The 26,480-nt window shown below is 38.8% G+C and overlaps 3 protein-coding genes and 1 non-coding gene across 4 annotated transcripts; 1 reads left to right on the top strand and 3 right to left on the bottom strand.

The window, feature by feature from the left end:
* Nucleotides 1-6,778: 6,778 nt before the first annotated feature.
* On the top strand, nucleotides 6,779-9,139 carry LOC121790178. The gene has a single exon (XM_042188453.1). The coding sequence runs from the start codon at nucleotides 6,779-6,781 to the stop codon at nucleotides 9,137-9,139; it is 2,361 nt and encodes a 786-aa protein (XP_042044387.1).
* On the bottom strand, nucleotides 7,331-7,437 carry LOC121790188. Its single transcript, XR_006048227.1, has one exon. It is a non-coding gene; the product is annotated as a small nucleolar RNA R71 (small nucleolar RNA).
* Nucleotides 9,140-17,319: 8,180 nt separating the features above from the next.
* On the bottom strand, nucleotides 17,320-19,851 carry LOC121790177 (uncharacterized protein At4g04980-like). The gene is given in 9 exon segments (XM_042188452.1): nucleotides 17,320-17,661; nucleotides 17,750-17,826; nucleotides 17,829-17,901; nucleotides 17,972-18,136; nucleotides 18,237-18,402; nucleotides 18,482-18,976; nucleotides 19,177-19,534; nucleotides 19,617-19,740; nucleotides 19,837-19,851. Coding segments are annotated over 8 exon segments (1,581 nt in total). The 5' UTR covers nucleotides 19,678-19,740; nucleotides 19,837-19,851; the 3' UTR covers nucleotides 17,320-17,475.
* Nucleotides 19,852-21,367: 1,516 nt separating this feature from the next.
* LOC121790182 (COP1-interacting protein 7-like) lies at nucleotides 21,368-25,846 on the bottom strand. Its single transcript, XM_042188455.1, has 9 exons — nucleotides 25,557-25,846; nucleotides 25,253-25,429; nucleotides 24,809-24,927; nucleotides 24,567-24,616; nucleotides 24,437-24,486; nucleotides 24,206-24,358; nucleotides 23,691-23,914; nucleotides 21,961-23,594; nucleotides 21,368-21,883 (listed from the first exon to the last, which is right to left on the bottom strand). Exons 1-9 carry the CDS (start codon nucleotides 25,613-25,615, stop codon nucleotides 21,698-21,700), a joined length of 2,652 nt encoding a protein of 883 aa, XP_042044389.1. The 5' UTR covers nucleotides 25,616-25,846; the 3' UTR covers nucleotides 21,368-21,697.
* Nucleotides 25,847-26,480: the final 634 nt, after the last annotated feature.

The following is a 26,480-nucleotide window of genomic DNA, read 5'->3' as shown; positions in this document are numbered from 1 at the left end:
TCTTTATATCTCACATTCAAATTAAAAACAAAAAACAAAAAAAGTGGAGTGAGGACTAATTTTATGTTTTACGTTTCGAGAGGGAGGCCCCGTATTTAAAACTGAGCGCGTGGCAACACCGAGCTAATCCTGTGCCTACATGTGCCGGGAGGGGGGCTGGAAAGTGCGTGCAAGCGAGTGGGATCATCAGGCGTAGTTGAGCGGCGTGGGTTCATGGCAGACTAAAGGTCCACAGTAATTTTTGAAAAAATATTTGAATTCAAATTATTAGAGTGTAATTAAGGTGGACATAATATCCGCTTTAATTCTCTATGCAGATGGATATGGTTCTTCGAGAAAATATTCGGTGATCCATCCATGCCACAGTGGTAAAATGAGGTGATGCGACTAACTAATGAATCTTTGACAAATGAAAGTATAAAGGGGTCTACTTCCACTAGACTGTAAAATTATTATTAGAAAATATTCATTACACTATTTTCATTAAAAACTACTTAATCTTTAAATATGGAAAATCAATACTTCTGAAATATAATATACTATGTACATACTTTTAAATAAAAATTTTGTTTTCGTATTAAGCTACTGACTACATGTATAATTGTTTATATGCGTTAAAAATAAAGAAGATGGAAAAACAAAATTATTGTCATGCTTTTTATTTGTGCTGATTTTTTAATTATATATGTACTTATCCCCATAAATTTTAAAAATAATAGTATCAATTATTTTATTATATGATTATTTGTATAGAGTTTTCAATTATGTAATCATCACCATAAAATTTTAAACAATACTAACAAAGTGTATGGTTATAATTTTTATTGCGGCAAAAAAAAAGATAAATATTATTATTATTAGTAATTTAAGTATGCAATATATTATATACAGGAGGCGACTAACATTTTATGGCTATAATTTTTTTTTCTTATGTACTTATGTATATAAATTATATAATTGAAAATTCTATAAAAAATAAAAAGTATAGCCATTATTTCATTTTTCTATCTTCTTTTTCACAAGCATGTAAACAATTATATACATACTTAGGAACTTAACATGAAAATAAACATTGTATTATGCCTATATTTAATTTAAGTATGGACATATAGGTGTGTGATCATATACTAACTAAGTTATAGTAATAACAAATAACTAATATTAATTTTGTATGTTAAAAATATCAACACAAAGGCATAAATTTATCAATTATCTTGTGTTGATAAACTTATGTCTTTGTGTTGATATTTAAATTTACATGTTGTATTGATATAATTATGTCTTTATGTTGATAATTTTAATACAAAAAATTGAAAGTTATTAGTTATTACTGTAAATTAGTTAGCACTCTAACTCAACCCTGGACATATATTATTATTTAAGAGGCAAAAAATATAATGGTAATATCTATTTTATTCTCATGCAATTTTTCATATAATTAGTCTAATGAATATCTTCTAAAAATAACTGCATTAAAATTCAAGTCTAGTTGGATGTGGTTCTCCATTTATCAAATATTCATTGGTTGGACACACCTAGGGATGTCAATTTAGCCCGCAACCCGTGGGCTGACTCGAATAGCCCGCCAAATTTATAGGGTTAGGGCTGAAAATTTCCAGCCCGATAAAATTACAGCCCGATTAGCCCGCACCCGATTAACCCACAACCCCGTTAGGGCCAGACCCGAAAACCCGATGGGCTGGCCCGGAAACCTGATAAAATTTATATTGTTCTATTTGTTTGACTCTAATTCGACACTTCATTGATTATTTTATAATACAGATTACTGAAAAAATAACTTTCCATTTTATATATTAAATATATAAATTATATATTAAGTTTTTATTAATATAATAATAGATAAATGAATTAGAAACTTCAAATTCACTAAAAAAATATATTTAAATTTCTAAACATGCTTTAAAATTTCTTGATGTTTATGTTTTATGTTTCATAAATCTCAAATATTAGTATTTGATCATGTTAATATTTGAGTTTACGCATATATCTCAATTTATCATAATTAAATATTTTACATTTTATAAATATAACTAATTTTCACCATTATTTATTGGATTGATCGCATGTTAATTTTATCGGTAGCAACCCGATTAACCCGATGGGCTAGCCCGAAACCCGAGCTTTTAGGGTTAGGGCTGAACTTTTATAACCCGAAAAAATAACAACCCGATTAGCCCGCACCCGATTGACCCGCAACCCGAATAGGGTTGGCCCGAAACCCGGTGGGCTGGCCCGATTGACATCCCTAGACACACCACATATTAATCTATTTTGGTATGGATGGATCACTGAATATTTTCTCATAGTTCTATCTGCGTTGTAAGAATATTCGGTTAGTTGGTTCATTTCAAAAAATTATACTCCTATTAATAACAATTCAAGATAAATACATTTATAATTAGATTCGTAGTTGTGAATCTAGTTATGAATCCTAGACCATCTCACGCGATACTTCAAAACCTAAAATGTTGTAGGAAAATGTTCAATACTGTTATGAACTCAATGTCCCACGTCGACTTTAAGAGCAATTGATATAGAGTTTATAGACTAAATGAATTCTCCCGGTTAGTCTTTTGGGAATGAGTTCTCCTGTTTAGTATGTAACATTGGTGCTTTCGTTGAGAATCCAAACGACTCAAAGTGGTGGTTGAACAAATAACTGGTTGAGCAAATAACTCATTGTGACCAATAAGAACTTGGAGTAATGGCTACGTAAAGAGGGAAAAACGCATTTCTAGGCCAGTTGGCCTAAAAAATAACGGAAATGTACCCGTTTGTTATCTGTTCCATATATGGGAAAAACGCCAACCACATTGGCGTTTTTACCGGGTTTTAACTTAAAACGCCAACTACGTTGGCGTGTTTTAATTGCAACGTATTTTAGTCGTATTTTTTATAAATACAGTATTGAGTATAAAACGCCATTCGCATTGGCGTGTATAATATAAAACGCCTTTTTCGTTGGCGTGTTTATTCAAGTAAAAACGCCGGGTAGAATGTCATTTTGATAAAATACGCCAACGTGGTCGGCGTGTTTCAAAGAAAACGCCACTGCAATTGGCGGCTTTATACAGCTATGATATATCCCCTTCTCCTCCCCCAAATCGCGAAAAACTCAGCCCACACACTCCCAAATCGCGGAAAACTCAGCCCACACACTCTTATCCAAGGTAGACTGCTCCACGCGAATTCGCCCTCCATCCATCTATCGGTGCTATTTTCCCCCAAATTTGTATATTATTTTCGGTTAGTATGCTTATCTTTTACATTATTTGAGTAATTGTTGGATAGTTAGCTAGAGTTTGTAATTGGTTGTGAATTGAGTTGAAATATTGTGCAGAATTATTATTGTGTATAATTATTATTGTGCAGAATTATTATTGTGTAGAATTATTATTGTGTAGAATTATTATTTAGCATATTTGGCTCACTCTAAATAATGATGAATGTAAAAATAATACATATTTATTTGTGTTTTACATTATTGCAGATAGTATGACGTGGTGTGTCAATTTATATTGGGGTGGAAAGATAATTCCCGGAGCAGTTATTTCGTATGATCCTCCTTTTGCTAAATGATTCATTATGTTGGATGAAACAATTTCGTACGATGAGCTTGTGGAAAAAATTTGTGAAAGGATGGGGATAATCATATATGAAAACAACATTCAAATAATATGGAAACGTACAATATGCTTTGGAGCCGGAGTCACGTTTGTAGGTGTTCTACTAGACGAAGTATGCATGCAACTAATGTTTAGTGAGAGTATGGTTATTGGAGGTCTAATTGAATTATATGTTGAGTATTCGGCAATTACTAAACATCATAGTCATCATGTCATAAGTTATGATGTTGGTACGTCTACGAGGGTCCAAGAACCATATTTTGCTGCAACACAAGATTTTGATGTTGGTACGTCTACGAGAGCCCAAGAACCATATTTTGGCTGCAACACAAGATTTTGAAGCTGGAGGCGTGCATTTAGGGGAAAGTGACAATTGTGATGCGGTTGAGGACGTAATAGGTCCTGATAAAGCCGACTTTCTTGATCCACAATCACCTTATTATTCTGAAGATTCCGACCCAGTTAGTACAGACTCAGATGATGATCCGTCGGATGATGAACTATTTGTTGCTTCAAGACCATCCATTCCACTTGGAGAAACAACAGTTGGAGAAACATCAGTTGGTGGAAGGGCAGTTGGAGGAAGAGTAGTTCCACAGTTCCCACAGCGTGGAATCAACTATTTTCGCACCTTACCAGGTCCATATGATAGTTTTGATCACAAAAACTTTGAACGTGATGATCCCAGTGTGCATTATTGGAGTGAAAAAGATCCTAGCAATGTCGGTTTGCATACTAAATTTAGAACGAAGTTGGAATTGAAGGTAGCTGTGACTCATTGGCATTTGGAAAAAATCCGACAATATACAGTTGCTGAAAGTAAAGGTAAGAGATGGCATGCAGTTTGTAAGTGGCCACAAGGAAATCCGAAGGATACCTCATTACCGAAATGTTTGTGGGAGTGCCGAGCAACACTGAGAAAGCATGATGAACACTGGCAAATTAGAGTGTTTAGCACTCCTCATACTTGCATGGGGGATCGTAACTATAATGGGCACGCTAATCTTTCGTCGGGTATGATAGCGTTGAGTGTTCGCCATCAGATAGAAAACGATCCTTGCTACAAGGTAAAAGCAATTGTGGCGGATATTGAAAATAGATTTCATGTCAAAGTTAGTTACAAGAAAGCATGGTATGCTCGGAGGACAGCGATTGAGCTTGTATACGGTGGATGGGAGTGGTCGTTCAAAGTGTTACCAGCTTATTTGAATGAATTGCAAAGACAAAATCCTGGCACAATTGTGGAATGGTTGCACGATGACATATTAAGCAATGGTATGAACAAGGTATTCAAGTACGTATTCTGGGCTTTTGGACCAGCTGTGGAGGCTTTTCAACTATGCAAACCAGTTTTAACGGTTGATGGGACTCATCTACGTGGACGATGTAGAGGTAAAATTCTTATTGCCGTTGGATTTGATGCTAATAAGAAATGTTTGCCTGTTGCATATGCCATTGTTGATGAGGAAACCAAAGAAAGTTGGAATTGGTGATGCGAAGCATATTTCTTATATTTTTCCCCCTAAACTACACACTTTCCATGTACTTGTCACTCATCAAAGTGTATTTGTAGGGAAGTTTAGGAGAGTGAAAACTGGAAGTTCGCAGGTGAAATGGGCAAAGCATGAGAACGCCCGGTCGGGCGATTCTGAGCTTCAAAACGCCCGGTCGGGCGTTACGCATAAGGATTCCAGAAAGTTCGCCCCGGTCGGGCGATTAGTGACGACACAAAACGCCCGGTCGGGCGTTTCACCGCGATACCCCTAGAAGCCTTTCGCCCGGTCGGGCGTTTCTTTCGTTAAATTCGCCCGGTCGGGCGTATTTGCCGGGTAACTTCTAAATGGCAGTTATTTCAGAAAAGGAGGGGATAAGTTAGAGGAAAGAAGAGGAGAAATGGGACGAATTTTACAGAGGAAAAAAGACAGAACGGAGAAGAAGGAAGAAGAGAAGAGAAGGAGGAAAATCTACCCGACACTCCGACGATTCGACTCCACCATCCAATTCTACTCCGAAAGAGCATGCCTTCTACGGTTTTAATCAGTGAATTTATCATGTATCAAGGCTAGGCTCATTTGTTGCTCCAAGTTGTGAATTAGACTCGTTAGAATGCTTCTACACTTTTGAACTCATGTTTGATTTCATTGATTGTGTTTAATGCGTAATTCTATTACTTTAGAGGCATCTTTTGTGATAGATATCTAATCCTTGTTTATTGTCTCTTTAACATAGACATGGATGGATTAATCAATTGTTATGCTATCAAATTAAAATTGTTCAGAGGATAATTTGATAGTGGATTAGGTAAGCTCGTATAGTAGATGATGTTAGATTCCCGCGCTTCCGCAGGAGTTGAATGCCTTCGAAAATTAATTCATGGAACAAGTGTTCAGCTGACTGTGAATTATACGTCGCAAACATGTTCAGTGCAAGCGATTAGGTTGATAAGTTAATCCCAAATTTGTGTGTGATAAATGTGTAGAATGATTCGAGTCTAAGGAGCAACTTGGAGTGACCTGTTTTTCTCGTGTTTAAAATCCTTGCGTAGTTAGTTTGTTAACTTAGTGTCATTAATCATCAAAACCAAAAATCGAACCTTTTTATGCTTTGTTTAGTGTTAAGTTTTAATAATCATTTCCTTCCCTGTGGATCGACACCTAAAATACTACACACGAAGCTGTATTCTTGCAGTTAGTGATAATATTTGGGTAATTAAATTGAACTTGCGTGCGAAATTGATCTGTTTTACAAACCAGTATTATCCACATCAAGTTTTGGCGCCGTTGCCGGGGAAGGCAATCGATTATTTAGCTTATAGTTTTTGTTTGTTTTTATTTTTGTTTGATTTTTCTTTTTGAGTTTTTAGGTACATTGTTCGTGTTCTACGGTGTGATAGCCATCTACCACGTCCGGACTTGAAGACGAAGGAGTGTATTATTTTAGGTAATTTTTAGCTAACTCTTAGTTTAGTTTTAGGTAGTTTTGTTTGCACTCTAGCACACACTTTTATAGTACTTACCCCGAAGTTGTCGAGAGGTCTCGCTTTCGGTAATAGGAAATATTTTGTGCTTGTGCTTGGTGTATTTTCTGTTGTGTAGGTATTAAAAAAAAAAAAAAACAAAAAAAAGAGGTGAATGCACACGAGATCTCAGGGTACACCACCTTTCGGATTACTCTGTTATCAAAGAAGGAAAGGGTCAGGAAGTTCAGCCGGGTTTGAAATTCAACAGGATTCGCCGAGTCCAATCAGAGATAACCCATTATTTGAGAGTAGTGACAGTGATCTAGAAGCTGAATCAATGGCTGAGAACAATGAGATTCCACCACCCGCGGTGAGGTTTGGTGACACTCTCAGGTCGGGAGTCGACTTTCTAGGAGAATTCGCCTACGCGAATGACAACGTGAACATTCCTCCTCATTACATTAGCTTGGTGAACGGGGGAAATCTCTTCCATGGGCGAGACGATGAGGATCCAACGAGCCACCTCAACGCGTTCTACGAATTGACGAACTCTCATCGACCCCCGAATGTGGACCATCATCAGATTAAGAGGGCCTTATTCCCTTTCTCACTGAGGGATAAAGCACGGGCGTGGTATGATTCTATTCCGGGATACAACATAGCCACATTCCAAGAGTTGAAGATGTTGTTCCTCTTGGAATATAACTCTCCGATGAAGATCGAGAAGTTGAGAGAGGAGATCACTACCTTCCGACAGAAATATGATGAGTCTTTTGCGGAAGCGTGGAAGAGGTTCACTGAATTGCTTAGGAAATGCCCGAGCCATGGTCTTGCTCCAGGGCATGAGCTACTCAAGTTCTACAAGGGACTCAACAGTGAAGGCACGGGGTTGGTGACTGCAGGCTCGAATGGAAATCTGGACGACTTAACTCACGAGGAAGTGAGAGCTCTGTTCCAAAGGTTGGCAAACAACCAAAGGAATTGGCATAATCCGAGAAGAGCGGCAGATAAGATGGGAGACACGTTCGGTGCTACCAAGGAGACGGAGAAAATCACTGCAATTGAGGCTCAGTTGGCGGAGATAAGCACTCAGATGTGCACGATGACGAAGGCGATAAAATCCTTCCAACTGACTCCTCAACCCATGGCTGTTTTGAAGTGTGGGTTGTGCCAAGGCGGACATCACATGGATCAATGTCCGAATCTTGAAAGTCAGCCAATAGAGGATGTGAACTATATTGGTAACAATCAGCAAGGGTTCAACCAAGGAAACCAGTACGGTAATCAGCAGAACTGGAGGCCTCAACAAGTGAACTGGAATCAGTCCGGTACTAGCAACCCTTCGGGTTCACAATGGCGTACCAATACTCCACCTCCGGGTTTTGAGAAGAAGCCTTCTATGGATGAACAACTGGGACAAATCCTATCTCTTATGACTAAGACTCAAAAGGAGAATGACTACTTCAAAGAAAAGACCGTGGAAAAGTTTGGGCAGTTAGAAGCTACAATGAGGAATCTTGAGACTCAAATTGGGCAGATTGCTACAGCATCTCACACAAGAATTCCTAATGTTATCCCGAGTGATACAGTGCCCAATCCTAAAGGTGTTGAACAGTGCAAGGCAGTTAAGTTAAGAAGTGGAAAGGATCTTGAGTCTCCAATCATGCTAGATGCACAAAATGGCTCGAACATCTTGCACGCAGGGGCGGACGAGAGGATTGAGTGGGCTACTACCGAAGCTAGGGAAGGTCAACAAGAAAAAGAAGAGTCAACCATGAGTGATATCCACAAGAAGAATCCACTAAGTCCGGCAATGGACCCGAAGTGTCCATTTAATTTTCCAGATTTTATCCCGCCACCACCTTTCCCAGTCGAGAATAAGAAGAAGGGTAGGAAAATAATTCAAGAGAAAGGACTCGATTGGATGATGAACATTATCAGGAAAGTTAATGTAGATGTGTCCCTGGTGGATTTGTTCCTACACTTTCCTAAATTCTCCAAGTTTTTTAAAGATCTTATTGCGAAAAAGGAGAAGATACAAGACGATGGCGTGGTGATATTGAGCGCATTTTGCTCACAATTTGTGAAGGGAAAGATGCCGGCAAAGAGAAGAGACCCGGGAAGCTGTGTGATCCCATGTGAGATGGGAGATAAAAAGTTCCCAAAGTGCCTACTTGATCAAGGCTCGGGAATATCATTGATGGCTCTGAAAACCGCACGGTCAATCGGTCTAGAAGCGAGGATTGAACCAATCGACATTGACCTACAATTGGCGGATCATTCAATTGTGAAACCGAAAGGTATCATCGAGGATGTCTTGGTGAAGGTTGATAGATTTGTACTCCCGGTTGACTTCATTGTCCTAGAGATGGAAGAGGACAAGGACATGCCTATCCTCTTTGGTAGGCCATTTTTAGCAACCGGTGATGTTGTGATAGAGACCAAGACAAATACGGTCATGTTTCGAGTAGATGGAGAGAATGTGGTGATCAAGCAAGAGAAGGCGGGGAAGCGCCTATTGGAGCCTGGATAGAAGGGAAAAGGATGAAGAAGGTCGAGCCAACGACTATAAACAAAGGCGCTGATTGGGAGGCAACCCAAGTCTTTTTTTTTTATTTCTTTTATCTTTTGGTTTCATATGTTGGAGGTTTTGTTTGCTCAATTCTTTCCTCCAACATTTATTTTGAATTGAGTGTTTCTTTTGTAGTTTTTGTTCTTTTTGTAGGAGCAACTGGGAGTTAGGATTGGAGCTTAGGAGGAAGCACACCTGCAAAGGATTTTTACACCCACCCTCCCACCCGAACGCACTATGGACGTCATGCCAAGTTTGGGGGAGTTTCCTTTCCCTTTACTTTATTTGTCTTTTTTTGCATGCATTGAGGACAATGACGCATTCAAGTTTGGGGGGGTTATGAATGATTTGTGATGTTTGTCTTTTGGGTGTTTTGCTTGATAAAGATGTTTTGAATCTATGTAGTTGACGGGTGCATGCTTTATCTTCGGCTTTCTGGTTGGGAAATCTTGCTTAATTTTACTTGAACTTTGAAGCCTAGGATGAATAGAATGGGTGCATGGATCTTTGTGAAAAAGCATGTCGTGATAACATCCGATTTCTTGAGTTGAGGAGAGTATGAAAATCGCATGACTTGTGGAAATTATGTTGGATTGATCTGCTTTATCGAGTGAAGTGCTTGCGTTCGTTGTGTTAACGATATGGGAGGACAAGGCACTAGGATGAACTCCATGGCCAAATGATCACATGCCTAGTCCATCAAATGATCCCCTAGAAGCCACCTTGAGCTTAATTTCTTATTCTTTGTGTAAACACTTAGCCAAACACTTAGCCACTGAAATAAGCCTAATTTTAGCCTCATCGAAAGACCTTGCTACTATTTGGGTGCTAAATACTAGTTTGAGCTTGGTGGTTGAATGTTGAGTGTTGGGTGGTGTATTGCAAAAGTGTAGACATTTCTAGACTTGATAGAAGGTGAAAAGAATGAAGTTCTAAGAAAAAAAAAAAAAACAAGAAAAAGAAAAAGACGACCTCCAAATTCACAAAAGTCGAGGTCTTTACAAAAAAAAAAAAAAAAAAAAAAAAAAAATAAGTTGATGAAATAAAGATAGAGCTTCTATGTTTGTTTGTGTAATCTCGTCTGGAATAGATCTCAAGTTTGGGGGAGTGTGGGTTTGGTTGTAATTTTGTGTTGTTCGATCTTTGGAAGGATGTTGTAGGAGGGAAGATTTTGGCACTCAAATGTGTAGCCTTTGAGCTCACCATCCATACTATCCTACCTCGTCCCTAGCCCCATTACAACCTTGAACGAAGACCTTGGACCTTATCGTTGATGCTTGTGGATGTTGTGTCAATAGCTTGGTAGAGTTGAAAAAGTTCGATTTGAAATCCGTGAGTCTATGTGATTAGTAATGCTTGATGAGTTGATGATGACGGTTTGAGTTGTTTGATCATATGCTTGGACTTACTTTGAAGTGTACCTTGACTTGAAGTTCTAGGGGGATGAGTGCTTGTTCTTGAGAGTGGGAAATCTCGGTTGGAAATGTTGGGGGTTTAAATTTTGTCACTCACGTCCCTATATGATTCTTTGTGATGAAAATCTTTGCGGGTTAGATTTGGTTGAGTCTTGGTGCTGAAAATGTATCTTGCTCGGGGCGAGCAAGAGCTTAAGTTTGGGGGTATTTGATGCGAAGCATATTTCTTATATTTTTCCCCCTAAACTACACACTTTCCATGTACTTGTCACTCATCAAAGTGTATTTGTAGGGAAGTTTAGGAGAGTGAAAGCTGGAAGTTCGCAGGTGAAATGGGCAAAGCATGAGAACGCCCGGTCGGGCGATTCTGAGCTTCAAAACGCCCGGTCGGGCGTTACGCATAAGGATTCCAGAAAGTTCGCCCGGTCGGGCGATTAGTGACGACACAAAACGCCCGGTCGGGCGTTTCACCGCGATACCCCTAGAAGCCTTTCGCCCGGTCGGGCGTTTCTTTCGTTAAATTCGCCCGGTCGGGCGTATTTGCCGGGTAACTTCTAAATGGCAGTTATTTCAGAAAAGGAGGGGATAAGTTAGAGGAAAGAAGAGGAGAAATGGGACGAATTTTACAGAGGAAAAAAGACAGAACGGAGAAGAAGGAAGAAGAGAAGAGAAGGAGGAAAATCTACCCGACACTCCGACGATTCGACTCCACCATCCAATTCTACTCCGAAAGAGCATGCCTTCTACGGTTTTAATCAGTGAATTTATCATGTATCAAGGCTAGGCTCATTTGTTGCTCCAAGTTGTGAATTAGACTCGTTAGAATGCTTCTACACTTTTGAACTCATGTTTGATTTCATTGATTGTGTTTAATGCGTAATTCTATTACTTTAGAGGCATCTTTTGTGATAGATATCTAATCCTTGTTTATTGTCTCTTTAACATAGACATGGATGGATTAATCAATTGTTATGCTATCAAATTAAAATTGTTCAGAGGATAATTTGATAGTGGATTAGGTAAGCTCGTATAGTAGATGATGTTAGATTCCCGCGCTTCCGCAGGAGTTGAATGCCTTCGAAAATTAATTCATGGAACAAGTGTTCAGCTGACTGTGAATTATACGTCGCAAACATGTTCAGTGCAAGCGATTAGGTTGATAAGTTAATCCCAAATTTGTGTGTGATAAATGTGTAGAATGATTCGAGTCTAAGGAGCAACTTGGAGTGACCTGTTTTTCTCGTGTTTAAAATCCTTGCGTAGTTAGTTTGTTAACTTAGTGTCATTAATCATCAAAACCAAAAATCGAACCTTTTTATGCTTTGTTTAGTGTTAAGTTTTAATAATCATTTCCTTCCCTGTGGATCGACACCTAAAATACTACACACGAAGCTGTATTCTTGCAGTTAGTGATAATATTTGGGTAATGCGTGCGAAATTGATCTGTTTTACAAACCAGTATTATCCACATCAATTGGTTTATGGAACGCATTAGACTTCATGTAGCAAAACATGAAATATGTGTCATATCTGATAGGCATGTGGGAATCATAGATGCAATGAATTCTCCCATATGGAAAGAAGAACCCAATGTAGGTCATCACAGATTTTGCTTGGTACATGTTAGAAAGAATATTTTGCAGAATCACAAAGGTATCATGGTCAAAAGACTTGTTTGGAAAATTGGTATTGCTACCAAAATTACATTGGCGTTTTAATAAAACACGCCATCTTCATTGGCGTGTTACCTAATTCTTAAAACACGCCAACGGGACTGGCGTTTTTGTTCATAATGCGTCGTGAAAAATCTGGCCAAAATTCTTCTAACTTAGACACGCCAATGACATTTGCATTTTTAACAAAACACGCCATCTTCATTGGCGTTTTACCTAAGACGCCAATGGAAATGGCGTGTTTGTTCAGAATGTCGCTATTTCCTCTATCTCTTTATTTGCCAGTTTTCATTTCAACTACTACGAAATAATAATTCATACATCCAAAGACTTAAGCATAAAGACTTAAAATCAATGAGTTCAAAGCAAATGAAAAAACACCAATATCAAATTACTAATATAAAGAGTTAAAATCAATGAGTTAAAACACTAATATCAAGAGAATGTATCCAATTACTAATGTAAAGAGTTCAAATTAGTTCACTCGTCACGACTTTTCCGTATAAACAGGCGCCGTATCCCCTTCCCAATCTTGGATGTAGATCTAGGGATCCTTGAGGAAGGAGTATCTTGAACAACAGTGTTCTCAAGATCCACCCCAAAAAAATCATCCTGCACAGACGACCGCGGTGGAGAAGCGGGGGACATCACTGAGGCCAATATCTTCTCCGGTCCCACCGGTGTGGCTGATAGAATGACGGCCTCGAAGTGCAGAGCTCGGTGGAGGTGGTTCCACAAAATCGTCATCGGAGTTGTGTACGAACTGAGATGACGACTCTCCGCAGGCGGTTTTCTTCTTGGTTCGTCGTTTTGCCTTTTGCCTTACGGGTACGTCCACGTCCATTGCAGAGCGCTGCGAAGGACGGTAGTCCATCAGCTGAGCCTCCCTGGATATCTGCAGTCCTTCTTCAACCATCCTCGAAATGGTTTCCATATCCGGACAGAAATGTCCTGTCGCAGCTCGGCCACTTAGAAAGTGGCGTATATTGTGAAGCTCCTCCACCTACAATTTTTCAAAGTTAAGTAAATATCGTAATATGAATTTAAATAAGTAATCAGGGTTTAGTTAAGTATAAATAATGTACCGTAAAGTTATGAGACGATGCCGTTTCGTGGAATCCCTCTTCAGCATGCACGCTGGGTTTGGTTAAATACACCACAGTGATCTGGCGAAACCAATTCATATATTTTTCCGTTGCAACAGGCTCAGTACTGTCCTCCAGATCAGTCCATATCGTAAAGTGCCTGTTGTCCCACTCCTGTATATAATTGGCGTGCCATTGAACCCAATTCCGACCAGCTTTTCCACGGCGATCTTGTTTCAAAAAATCAGAACCGTGGAACCGTGGGAGATCCGGGATATACGGTTGGACAATCCCGAATTGGCGCAACACTCGGTGTGGCAGGTGTGGCTCAGCCAGATTCCAACAAATAAGCGTTGTTATCGACATCCATATTGGACGACCCGCATCACAACTTTCCGGCAACTCTCGGTGGAGATAAGGCCTCCAAATAAACTACATGTGATACAAAATTTTTCAAAATAATTTCAATAAAAACAAAAAACAATTTATAAGTATATGAAGTACCTGATTAGGATGCATCATGGAGAACTGATCTCGGAAATTTTCAATACAATGTCCGGGTGCTTTTACATATGACGCCGGACCATTCCATCTAAAAAATTTAAATTATGAGCGAAGAACACGAAGATTGATGAACATTAAGCTTAAAAAATGAATTAGTGAACAACTTACGCGCTTGCACATGGTAGATAGTCTGTATGCACAGGATCTAGCATCCTCGGTCTAATATTTGAGATTCTCTCCCAAGCCCAAAGCTGTAATAGAGTTAAGGCTCCCCCTACATCCGTCCTCTTAGCAACGGCCGCTTCACACAAATTGTGGTACAAGCAAGCAAGCGTCGCACCACCCCAGCTATATGTAGAACACCGTTCTATATCCAAGAAAAAGTGTAGGTAGAAGAACGGAATTTTATTTCCGGAGCCGTTGGGGATCATCAGACCACCAAGTAATAGCAGACAATAGATACGAGCCCGCTGAGCATATATGTTGTGTTCGTGGTCACCAGACAGCTCAATCCTCAATTGAGGCGATAAGCTTGTCTGCTTAAAAGCCATTTCCTTCAACTCGGATGCGTCCGGTATGAATCCTAGAAAATCCAAACACCTGTCCTTCCAATATCCCGCTTCCGTCGGGGGGATGTAATCTGTCAGAGCCTCTCCATCAACTTTCAGGCCCCATAAGACCTCCACGTCTTCCAGTGTCATAGTCACTTCACCGACTGGAAAGTGAAACGTGTGAGTCTCTGGCCTCCAACGTTCAATCAAAGCTGTGATAAGATGGTGGTCAATGTCTTTTGGTTTACCACACCTTAATATACCCCCAAACCCCATCTGGTCCACTATTGCCAAGACATATTGATGGATGAGAACATCCCAAATTAATCCTTCATATCGTCGGCAGCGTACATATTCGGATGGAACTCCTGCCCATATGTTGTTAGAGACGTGTTGTCTCTGAAAATATAATACAGATGGATCCGCAGGACCACATGCAAGCCGACGACGAGAGGTTGAAGATGATGCCATAATTTACCTACACAACATTTATAATCCAAATTCAACAATAACCAACCATAAACCATTTCAATAATTAGATACAATTTAATCCAATATCACAAAATTGAACACCAACATCAAATAATTCACCTACACAACATTGCACATTCAAAATCATAATCCAATTCATCTACACAAAATTAACAATTTAAATTAACAATTCGTCCAACCTAACAATTTCAATTTGCCCAATTTCAATTTTGTCTAACCTAACAATTTCAATTTGTCCAATTTCAATTTGACAAACCTAACAATATAAACAAATTTAACAATTCAAACTAATCAACATACATCAACCAAAACCCACATAAACCAAAACAATTTGCCCAATTTTTTAGCTATAACAACCATAGGGTTTAGGTTTATAATCAAATTTATACACAAATTCAATTAAACCCAAACAATCCAACATAATAATCAACAATAATGTCATTCAACCAATCCAAAATGCATAATATTTCTACTCAATTCACAACCCATTACAAACCCTAGCTAACTATCCACCACTTACTCTAATAATGTAAAAGGTAAGCATACTAACCGAAGAAAATAGATGAATTTAGGGAAGAATAGCACCGATTGATGAATGTAGGCCGAAATCACGGAGAGGGAGGCGATTTCGCGGAGAGAAGGCGCGCAGCTTGGAGAAATCGCGAAGTGTGTGTATTGTGAGATTTTCGCGATTTGGGGGAGGCACGACTGGTATATCAGCCTGTGAAAACACGCCACTCAGGTTGGCGTTTTCGTGACTAGGTAATCACGCCACTCAGGTTGGCGTTTTTTGCAAAAACAAGTAAACACGCCACTCAGGTTGGCGTTTTTTGCTACTAAACACGCCAACCAAGTTGGCGTTTTTAAACGTACTTGCAATTGGAGAGAATACGCCCAAAATATGACACAATTATAAAACGCCACGTACGTTGGCGTCTTTACGTATAAACACGCCATTAACATTGGCGTTTTTACTTAAAGACACGCTAATTTCATTGGCGTTTTTCCCATATGTGAATAGATAACAAAATGAGTACATTTACGTAATCTTTAATATAAACTGCCCTAGAAACCCGATTTTCTCACGTAAAGAAGCAGACATGACCAATGAGGATGTTGGCCCTTAAGGAGGTCGATCTTTACGAATTCAATGCCTCACACGACCGTAAGAGCAATCAATATGGGGTTTATAGACTAAATGAGATATTTATCTGGTTAGTTTTTTTGGATGAGTTCTCCAAATTGGTATATAACAAGTGCTCCAAAACCTGTCTTATTTTAGGTTTTAAAACAAGATATACCCATTTTTAGGTTTACGCTAAATAAATTCAAATCACTTTTTGAGATTTTGTGAGTTGTAAAAAGTAAGTGGATATAAAATATTCTTTTAAATTTAAATTTAGTATAAATGATCAAAGTAAAGTCACTATTTAATAACATGAATGTACACTAAAATTGATTTGAATTTAGCGTAAATAATTTGAGAGGCTCTTATTTGGGTCGGTATTGGACAGGGTTATGCTTTGGATTTTTGATGTACCTATGTCTTGGTTCGAAAATGGTCCAATTAAAGTTTGCTTAAACTAATGAGCCGAATACAAACCCACTTCGTTTCAATCTAACATAATTATTTTCCTGTTTAATTTTAGTTACTTGTCGAATTTCAATACTTTAAAAAATGTTGAGTCAAAATATAAAAGAATAAACACTTTAAATAATTTAAAAAATGTTGAAATATAAAAAATGCTTAAAGGCAGCATTATAGTGAACTCAAATGCGAGACCTTTGGGCTCATGCAATACTTGACTTTCTTTTCCATTCATAGTGTGTTGTGTGTATTTAATGCCATTCTGTATTTATAAAAAGTGTGGATACAACAACAAACAATTGAAATAGTCTGTTTCTACAAATAGAAACTCTTTCATTTGTTGGTCCGTTTCCTCTATGTTGACACTGTGTTGACATTTTCTGTTGCTACTATTTTGTCATCTGTTGATATTTTTTAACGGTCCAGATCATAGTTTGGAGTTTGTATGAGTTTGCATTTTATCACTACCATGTTAGTTGAATTAACTAAAATTCCATACAAATCTAAAATGTTATATACTACTGTTTATGTGCATTAACGATTAATAAATCACTTTATTAGTTGATTTCAAAACTTGTGCTAACATACAACCTTCAAGAAATTAAGTAGAACAATCTGAAATTATAATTATTTTATGTACCGTATAAAAGTTGGCTATTGAGCATTTTATTCTTTCACACCACAGCACAACAAGCTAGTTTTGATCCTATCAGGAATATTACTACATTTTTAAGGTTTAAGCAGAAGCCAAAAATTCTTCACACCACAGCACACATCAACATGCAACGACCATATATGCAAAATGCATGGCTCAAATAATTTGGACGAAATAATTTACTGAATCATATACACTTGGAAATGCCAGCAAGTTCAATAAATAGCGTCTCAAGCATCTATATTTTATATATAGGGCTTGTTTTTTGGGGAGTGGGGATTGGCTTTTTATGTGACAAAACGAACATTGGGATGGTGTCCTGCGTAGTCTTTGATTAGTTATGGCTCTCAATTTCATGTGCCACTTCCCTAGTGAGCTTGTCGGCGCGGTCGTCGTGTCCACCGGCGAATGTGTAGACACGGAATGCAAACTGGAAGGCCCTCCATAGGATCTTTGATGATACACTCTTCCCTCCACTATTTTGTTCTTTCATTTCTTTAGCATTGGCTTCTTTCTTCTCCTGCATCAGTCACATGACTACATTATAAGTTTATTAATTTATAGTAGAATATAAACTTATGAGTTTGTGTTGGAAAATAATAACTGACCTTAAGAGCCAACTCCATGCAGCTAGAAGAAACATCAACCATCATTTCTTTGATGCGTACTAGGATTCCGAAATCAAATTGATTTTCTGAGCTTGGAATCTCTTCAGCTCTTCGTCTTTAGTCCGCTCTAGTGCATCGAGTTCTACCTTGATCTGGATGTGGCAAAGATAATTAGTGAAATGAAAAAAGGGGTGTTGGTTAATTAGTAGTGATGAAACTTACCTTGTTGAAGTAAGCTTCAGCTTTGTCGAGGAGTTTGCCAGCAGGTGCGACTATTTGCCAGTTGAGCAGAGTGGTGACGATTGCATCTAACTTTAGATGCAGAGTTGCTGACATCCTTATAGCTTCCAGTTTCTTGCTTGGGAAATCCTCAAATCTTGCTAGCACCTGTCATATATTATCACTCATTGAAACTATAGTATGATTCTTGATGAATGAATTGATGATCATTGTGTTGTTAAACAGGGGAGGGGTTGCATGATCAAACCTGAGGTTCATCTGTTAGTTTTTCGAGGTGAGATTCTACGTGTTTGTGGAATTTGATGAGCTCGGCCATGTCGGATGGCTGGAAGGACCCGATGGAAGTTTTCAACTCCTTTATCACTGCCTCATAATTCTTGACATCTTCTTCAATTTGCATGAAATATGCTGACCTGAGGGAATTGTGTTTCAGGATGAATTCATGTCTCAAGATTTTTGAAAGAGATAGTTATCATATATTTTGGCGAATACCTTTTTGTCATCTCTGCTAATGCATCGGCCATTCCTTGTTTCCCTCCATTGGAGGTTCCTCCTCCGACTTTAGCCTTTCGCCCTGCTGATTTTCCATATGTAGCCAATCCTTCTACTTTGCCTTTGAGAGTTCGATACAGATTTCCCATGTGTGCAGACCTCTTCAATTTGCTTGCTGATTTCTTTGGACTAAGGCAGGCAGGCCCGGGAGGGGGTGGTGGAGCTGATCCGTTTAATGTTGGTGCCAATGGTGGCAGTGGTGGCTGCCTGTTTGATGCGCCCACGGGTGGAGGAGGCGGCGGTGGAATAGCTGGTCCGTTTCCCTTTGATGCGGTCATCGCGAGTGGAGGTGGAGGGGGTGGCACTGGCAACCTGATTGGTGTACTACTGAGTGGCGGTGGTGGAGGGGGTGCGACTGTCAATTTGCTAGGTGTAATTAGTGGTGGCGGCGATGATGGTGGAATAGGCAACTCAAGAAGTGTTTGCAAACAAGGCCTCACCATCATGTGTGGAGTTGTCTGATTTCCAACACCAATCAAGTTTCTTCCATGTCTTCTCACAAGAGAAGAAATCTTTGTACCATCATTTTGAGAATCATGAATAACAACATCAATCGTTTCCATTCCTCCCACCACATCATCCTTATTGATATCATGATGCTCTCTCTGTTCCTTCTCCAAATTATTTATTAGCACCATGTTTTAGGATCTTGGGAAATAGTAACTGCATGAGGAATCATATGGAATGAGAGGCGCTTCATGTCCATGGGGCTTAGTTTCCCACTTCTAGCCGACATGAGATCATGGGGTGAATACGACGCCCCCTTCTCCGAGCAAGTTGGAGAGTTCCACGCTCCTTGAAGGACCGAAGTAGGAGTCATCGGAGATCCACAATACGATGATCTGTTATCAAAATAAGTGGCAGAAAACACCGTTGAAAACGCATTTCCTGCAGGCCTGTAGTCACTCATATTATCATCTTCATCGTCATCATCCATCTCATCACACAGCCTCCCCCGTGCTAGCTTAATAATGTCTTCGAGCATCAACAAAGCTACAAAGTGGCAAAAGCAAGAAACATTTTATCTACTTGAACAGATTAATCACATGCTACTTGAGGACAACATACAACATACAAATGTGCTCTAACTCAGAGTGTTGCAATTTCATTGAGGAATCATATCTGCATCGGACCATCCACTTCTCCGTTGTCCACAGATCTCCAAGTGATTGCAGAGTATTACATAAGACTTTCAGAGCCTGCCCCTCAATCAACACAGCCAAATTACACTTTTCTTTCTCTAACAGTAAAGACATAGGAAACTCCAAGAGCTTGAATAGTTAAGTAAGGTAAACCTTATGAATGTCCGCTTCCTGAAATTCTGAGGCCGGTTTGATCTTAGGATACCGTTGGAATATATCATGAAGGGTCAACACTAACAGCTGAGGAAAGACAAAGCAACAACATGAGTTCCAAGTTCAATCAACTAAAGATCAGCAAGAAGATTAGTCACCTCAAGCAGAGTAGCAGAGCCGGCGCAAGGTGAGAAATCAAGCAAGTCTCTGAAGCAGCCAATTTTGTCCCTAATCTCTGTCATGGAACCCAAACTGCCAGCCACTCCACGTGGACTACTAACCGTTGGAACATTCATGACATTGACATTCCTAGATGTAATAATGCTTGGAATTATTTTTGGTCTCAATCCCACTTTTCTGCCATTTTCACCATAAATTTCCATGTAAGAACCATATTCCTTTTTCCTATATTAGTATCACATTTATTTGCTAGTTTCATTTCAGAACCACAAGTCAATAAACAGCATTGAACTATCAACGAACACATGTGAAAGGAGATTATATCTTAATCATAATCATGATTTCTTCTGAATTCCGAAAAAGATCACAATCAGTGCTGAAACATCACCATGCAATAAATATGTAGCTAAAAAAAACAAGAATTGTAAAAAAGATCTGGGAAAATTGAAAAACAGTACCTCAAATGTAGAAGGCTTCTTATAGAACAGGAAAGTGCAACACCAAAAAATGCACCAGCTGACATGGAAACAACAATGAGAACTTTTATAGAGCTCTCAAAACCCCCCCATAATTTGTGCCTACTATTGATAAAAAAACTAAAGACATTCGCCAGCCCCCCTTGGTTTGACAAAAACTCTGTGAATTGTTCGAAAGAATATTTACTTGAATAAACTATAAAAAAAGAAACGATCAATATTGTTGCAGGGAACATTAAGACAAATTTAGATTTAATCCAAAATATAAATAATTTGATAACGTGCATCCCAATTTCGTTTGTCACTTGTTGATGAATGAATCCCCAGTGGACAACTTTGTTCTTCGCCCTTCTGATTTTTCTTACCGGGGAAGAAATTGGAGCCAAACCCTCCAGATTCTCATTTACCTTTTTTTAAGACCAATGCCGCGAATTACCGTTTTTTTCGCGGTTCAAGGGCCCTACTAATTTGCTGTCTAAATTATCTTTTCATAATTAGAAACTTAGTAGTGGAGTACTACATTTTTTATTTTCAATTGCTTTAAATACATGGAATGAGAGAAATTGATATTGAATTGCTATGTAAATTTATTCCAAATTTACAAAGTATAAAAATCAAGTTTGAACATACTTCGAATCAAGTTACTTTAATTTTGTTAGGTTAAAGAACCAACAAATTTTAAATGTGCAGTTGCACATGATTCGAGCTACAAATCACTTTTCAGTTAAAAAATAATTGAATAAGAAAGTCAAGATTGCTAAAAACTACTACAAATGTGGAAGAATCCGAGCTTTGAAATATTCAGAGTTTTTGACACTCAAACAAAAATAGGAAAAAAACCCACCAACTTTCCAATAAATACATGACATGGAAACTGTATTTGGACGAGTATGAATATAAACAAACCTCAAAATAAGTTTGAAATCTCCATCAGTCAACTTCAGTCTGTGGTGACACACGTATATAATCCATTTATTTATTGCAGATACATAATATAAGAAAAATAAATAAATTGAATATACAATCTCAAAAATGGCATATACAACAACAGCGAAGCTCAACCATAGTGGAAGGCCACAATGATCAAGCACAGCTCTCCAACCCGGAAAAAGTCTACTCCGCTTTGCTCAGATAGATTGTATTTTCATACGTAAGTCTTTCACGATGATGACAGAATCAGATATTGCGGTGAGTTTTAGGCTGACTTAACTTTTTGGAGCACGGGCTGCAGACGAAGATCTGATCCTGTCGAGCTTAGGAGGAGCTGATTTGCTTCCAACAGGAAGTTTCTTGGATGCTGCAGGAGACAAACCACTGATAGCTGACCTTTCAGCGATTCTCTTCTGGCGTTGGATCAGCGCATCTTCCAGTCTCTTGCGCTCCTCTTCTTCCTGTATGAGATCATAAGCATCAGGCAAAAAAGTAGGATAAAGAAGTTGAATTTTATGCAAATATGTAGTGACAATACCCTCTGCAGCTTGCTCTTTTGAGTCAGTAGCCTACTTGCTGAAGATATCTTTTTAGTTTTGGAATAGGGATCTGGTTTTCCAGCGGGAGATCCCCCCAAAACACGAGATCTCCCTGGAATCTTAGCTGTCGGACCTGCATTTTTCTTGCCATTGGCTTGTTTACCATTGGAAACAACTTCCTCTGCAGCTTCACCATTCAGCTTGGTGGCTGAAGATTTTTTATCAGCTTCATTGTAAGATATTTCGACTTCATAATCCATGTCCGGTGTCCAGGATGCACCAGATTCTTGTGACTCCCTTACAAGCATCATACAGAGATCATCAGGTTCAGCAGAGCTAGAAATGGCTGGATTTCCGTTTCTATCTGGGGGGGTCATGTCCATCTCGCCATCCATTATGATGTCTGTTCTCCAGTTAGAGACATACTGATCGTCAACTCTTGATCTTGACTCTATGATGAAGGAGTCATCAACCACAGAAGCCCCTCTCTCTGCTTCTTTCTTGACCATGTCGCTTGTGTAGGAGAGGGAGTCATGATTGACAAATTCCGAGTGCCTTTGAGTTTGTGAGTTGACAATGAACCAGTCTTCCTCTCTTCTGTTCCTAATAGTGGTTGATTCTGAGGAGAAATCTTGTAAAGCTCCCAGTGTGGTTCCTGATCCTCTGGATTGTTGTGTAAACAATGCATTCTCATTTTCAGAAACAGTTTTCTTCATCGCCGTTCGCATTTCTTCACCATTTGCAAAATCCATAGTGTGAGTGTTGCCACCATTCTTTCCCTCTCTGTGAATCACAAGAACAGAATCATCACTAGTTGAAGGCTGTCTCTTTACTTTCTCAGATTCCAAGTGAAATGCATCGCTAGTGTTGTGTGAAAGCCCACCACCATTGGAACTGTTCATCATAAATTGTTCATCCATGGGATCTCTAGAGTGATGCTTCATTGTTTCACTGGGCTTCGAGTCTTCATTACTAAGGAGAAGATTCTGAAAAGCACCCCAAGGATCAGCAGACTTCCCTCCTTCAGAAACATCAGCATCGTTCTCAAGTTCATGTTTTCCTCTGCTTTTACGTGCTTTAGGGTGGGCATGTTTCTCTAGCGATGCAATTGCATCATCAACCCCTTTTCTGATGGAGACATCATCAAGCGACAGTGCTTCTCCCGAAGACTCTTCAGAGAACTCATTATCTTCTCCATTGCGCCTCTGGGAAGTTATGTAGTTTATGTTACGGATAACAACCGTTTTGGAAGATTTCTTCTTGTTCTTCTTCCCCTGCTTCAGCCCCCTTGACGAAGGCTTCTTATCTTGCTCTTGTTCCTCATTTGAGTCAGTCCCAGCATCTGAATCACCAGAAGCAGTACTTTCGTCTTCCTCAGAAATATCTGCATCATTTGCATTAAAAGATTTCTCCTTCCTCCGAGATGATCTATGATTCTTCGTTGAATTAGGGCCACCTGGAGATGGCCATCCCATATTCCCTGGATAATATTGCGGCATGCCTGGGTAAGGATAACCTTGGTACGCTGGCATTTGCTGCATCGGGCCTTGAAAGTTGTACATATATGGAGGAATCTGATTCATCCATGGCACATGCTGCATATTCGGTCTCTGTTCACCAGTAGAACCATTTTCTGCAACCAAGCAAACTCATAGATTAGACGCGCTAAACTCTATGCACGAGGAGTCATACTCCAGACACAATATCCTCACAGCAATGCAAAACATACCTTTGCTCTTATCCGTGTCAGATAGAGGGTCGGAGGAGCCGGTTCTCTCAAGTGGCACAGATAATCCATTGCCCTGGAAATTTTCACCTGTGAGCATAACTCCAGACGTTGCCAGATATGGAAGGTCAGTCATAGCTGATGCTTGCACTGCTGCTAATTCATCCATCCATCGATCATCTGAATGTTTCCTATTGTATAGCTCCTTGAAATCGGTGCATGCCTCCCTACAAGAGAAGAAATTGATTACTAAGGTACAGAAAGATCTTTATGAAGCCATTAAAATTAGTAGAAAATAGTATTTGCGCCACTTAAATTCTATCAATTATAACTGGAAAGATTGATACAACATTAACACTGCATGACCCAATAACATTGTATCAGTTGTTACTTATGGCTACCTCACTAAATGATGTATGAAGATTCTGGCATACCGAATCAAGTAATCAAGCAAAGGTGAGATAATATTTATTCATTGCTTACTTACACAGAAACAGGGAAGAAGTAGCAGTGGTTACCTTAGCCGTGAGGCTCCAAATGTATCAGCAAAGCATATAAGATCATCAATGTCCTCCATTTCATATCCAGCCACAACTGCACGGACATAAGCCATGGCTTGCTCTTTCAGAAGTAATGCTTTTCGAGTATCCATAAGACGTTGAAGACGAGCCCTTCTCAGAAGAACAAGTAAACGACTTAGTTTCTGGATCTACAAGTTCCACAGAGTTTCATGAATGAGAATCAACTACCTAGAGTGTTCTCTCAGTTCAGCCCCATGATCTTCTTCTTCGGAGGATAACTAAACAGCCACGACAAACAAATTGAGTTGGGTGAAAACTTTAAAAATGAACCTCTACCTCTAAGTTTAAGTTTAAATACCTTGGAAGAATTAGTTGATTTCTTCAGGTTCCCATCTGCTGATATGTTCCCTAATAACACATTGTGTTTGATAAGTAAACTCGGAATTGATTTACATTCTCTAAACTTATCAACACTTCCAATCTATCATGTATGTTAACTGGAGAGATAAATCATATACCAAGTATAGTCTAAGAGACAAAATCCACTATATATGTCCCTACTACATATGATATTCTCATTAATAAGGTATGCCTATATACCTTCCTCGTCCGCTGTAGGATTTTCATTAGATTGAGTTGAACTATCAATCTGCAAAATTTCTCGCTCAATATGTACAATTCTCTCAAGAATCTCGGGCGTGCTCACAAAACGTACAAATCTGCAGTTACAAATTGGTAAAAAGAATGAGAAAAGCAACATCCTCTTTGATCCATAGCTGTAAATTTAAAACTTCACCAACATAATGTATATCCCAAATATTTATTCTCTCTCAACGGCACACTCTTATACGGTTATACCTCCAAGATTATCAGTAATTGTATATCTAATCGCCAAGACAAGTTCATAAAGATTCCACAGCAAAGCAATACATGGATCAAGCAATATGGAAGGAATAAGTTTGTCAACAATGCTACAATATTCATCAAATTCACACCAAAATACTAATCCAAATACATTTCTAAGCTCAATCATTACAAAATTACCTTTGAAATGTGGCCTTAGTGAACCACGAGGCATCATCGCGTGGGGGGCGAAGAGTTATCGAATAACCCCCTTTTGGAATCTGATCTTTAGCATATTTCAAGTGAGCAACGAAGGGTTCCAAAAGCCCAGATGCCAATTTCTCGCTCTTCTTCCCAGAAAACACAACAAGATCGCATCTTTTTTCCAATCAAACGAACCCACACAACCGAATTTCTAATTAGTAACATCTAATTGGCCAGAATTGAGCGAGAAGCACAAAGTAGGACTGCGATTGAGATGAAGCAGAGAGTGAGAGAATTTTACCTTGTTCTTGTTGGGGTTAGTTGGAAGAGAGCATGATCGAGGATGGTGTTGGAATCCATGCTCCCACAGAGTGAGGAGAGATGGCGAGAGAGAGAGAGAGATTGAGCTCTAAAGTTGGGGTGTATTGAACTGCAAGCTCATGTTCTCGAACGTGACATTCAAAAACCTTTTTTTGAAATCTTAACTGGACATGAGGGAGATCCAGCAAGAACTGATGGAGCAGTGCACATGCCAAGCGTGAGACTTCTTATGTGTGTGTGTGTGTGTGTGTGTGTGTGTGTGTGTGTGTGTGAGAGAGAGAGAGAGAGAGAGAGAGAGAGAGAGAGAGAGAGAGAGAGAGAATAATATGGTTGAGTGAATGGAAAATTTTCTGCGAGTAGATTAGGTGATATATGGATGTTGGGCCCACAAACATATGTCCCACCTTCCCTCCATTATTTTGCAATTACTGCTCAAATATTTATTCTTTGCCCACTTCCAAAATATTTTTCTAAATTTGTATATATAAGTGCATTTTCTACAAAAGGAAAATAAAATAAAATAAAATAAAATAAAACAAAAGCAATACTCCGTATTATAATTACATTTTTAGTATGAACTATTGTTTACTTGAGTTAAAATTGTTCTCTTTTTAAAACATTTATCATAAATTGATAATGGTTACAAAATATATTCAATTTATCCGTGGATATTATAATATCTTATCATTAATCAGTTGTCCAATAGGGTTATAATTAAGTGGTACGTACATAGCATGAAAGATGACACGATTCCATGATAGATGTCACACTTTACTTTTTACTTTTTACTTTTAAAAAAAAAACTCCTATATTAAGAAGGAAATTTAATTACAATTGATGAAATTACAAATAAACTACTATAGAAAGGAGAAAATTATAATTGATGTCAAGATAGCTCTAACTC

Source organism: Salvia splendens, unplaced genomic scaffold, assembly GCF_004379255.2.
Source record: "Salvia splendens isolate huo1 unplaced genomic scaffold, SspV2 ctg434, whole genome shotgun sequence".
NCBI classification, from domain to species: domain Eukaryota; kingdom Viridiplantae; phylum Streptophyta; class Magnoliopsida; order Lamiales; family Lamiaceae; genus Salvia; species Salvia splendens.
The sequence above is the reverse complement of the archived record's forward strand: the minus strand, read 5'-3'. Positions and strand labels throughout refer to the sequence as shown.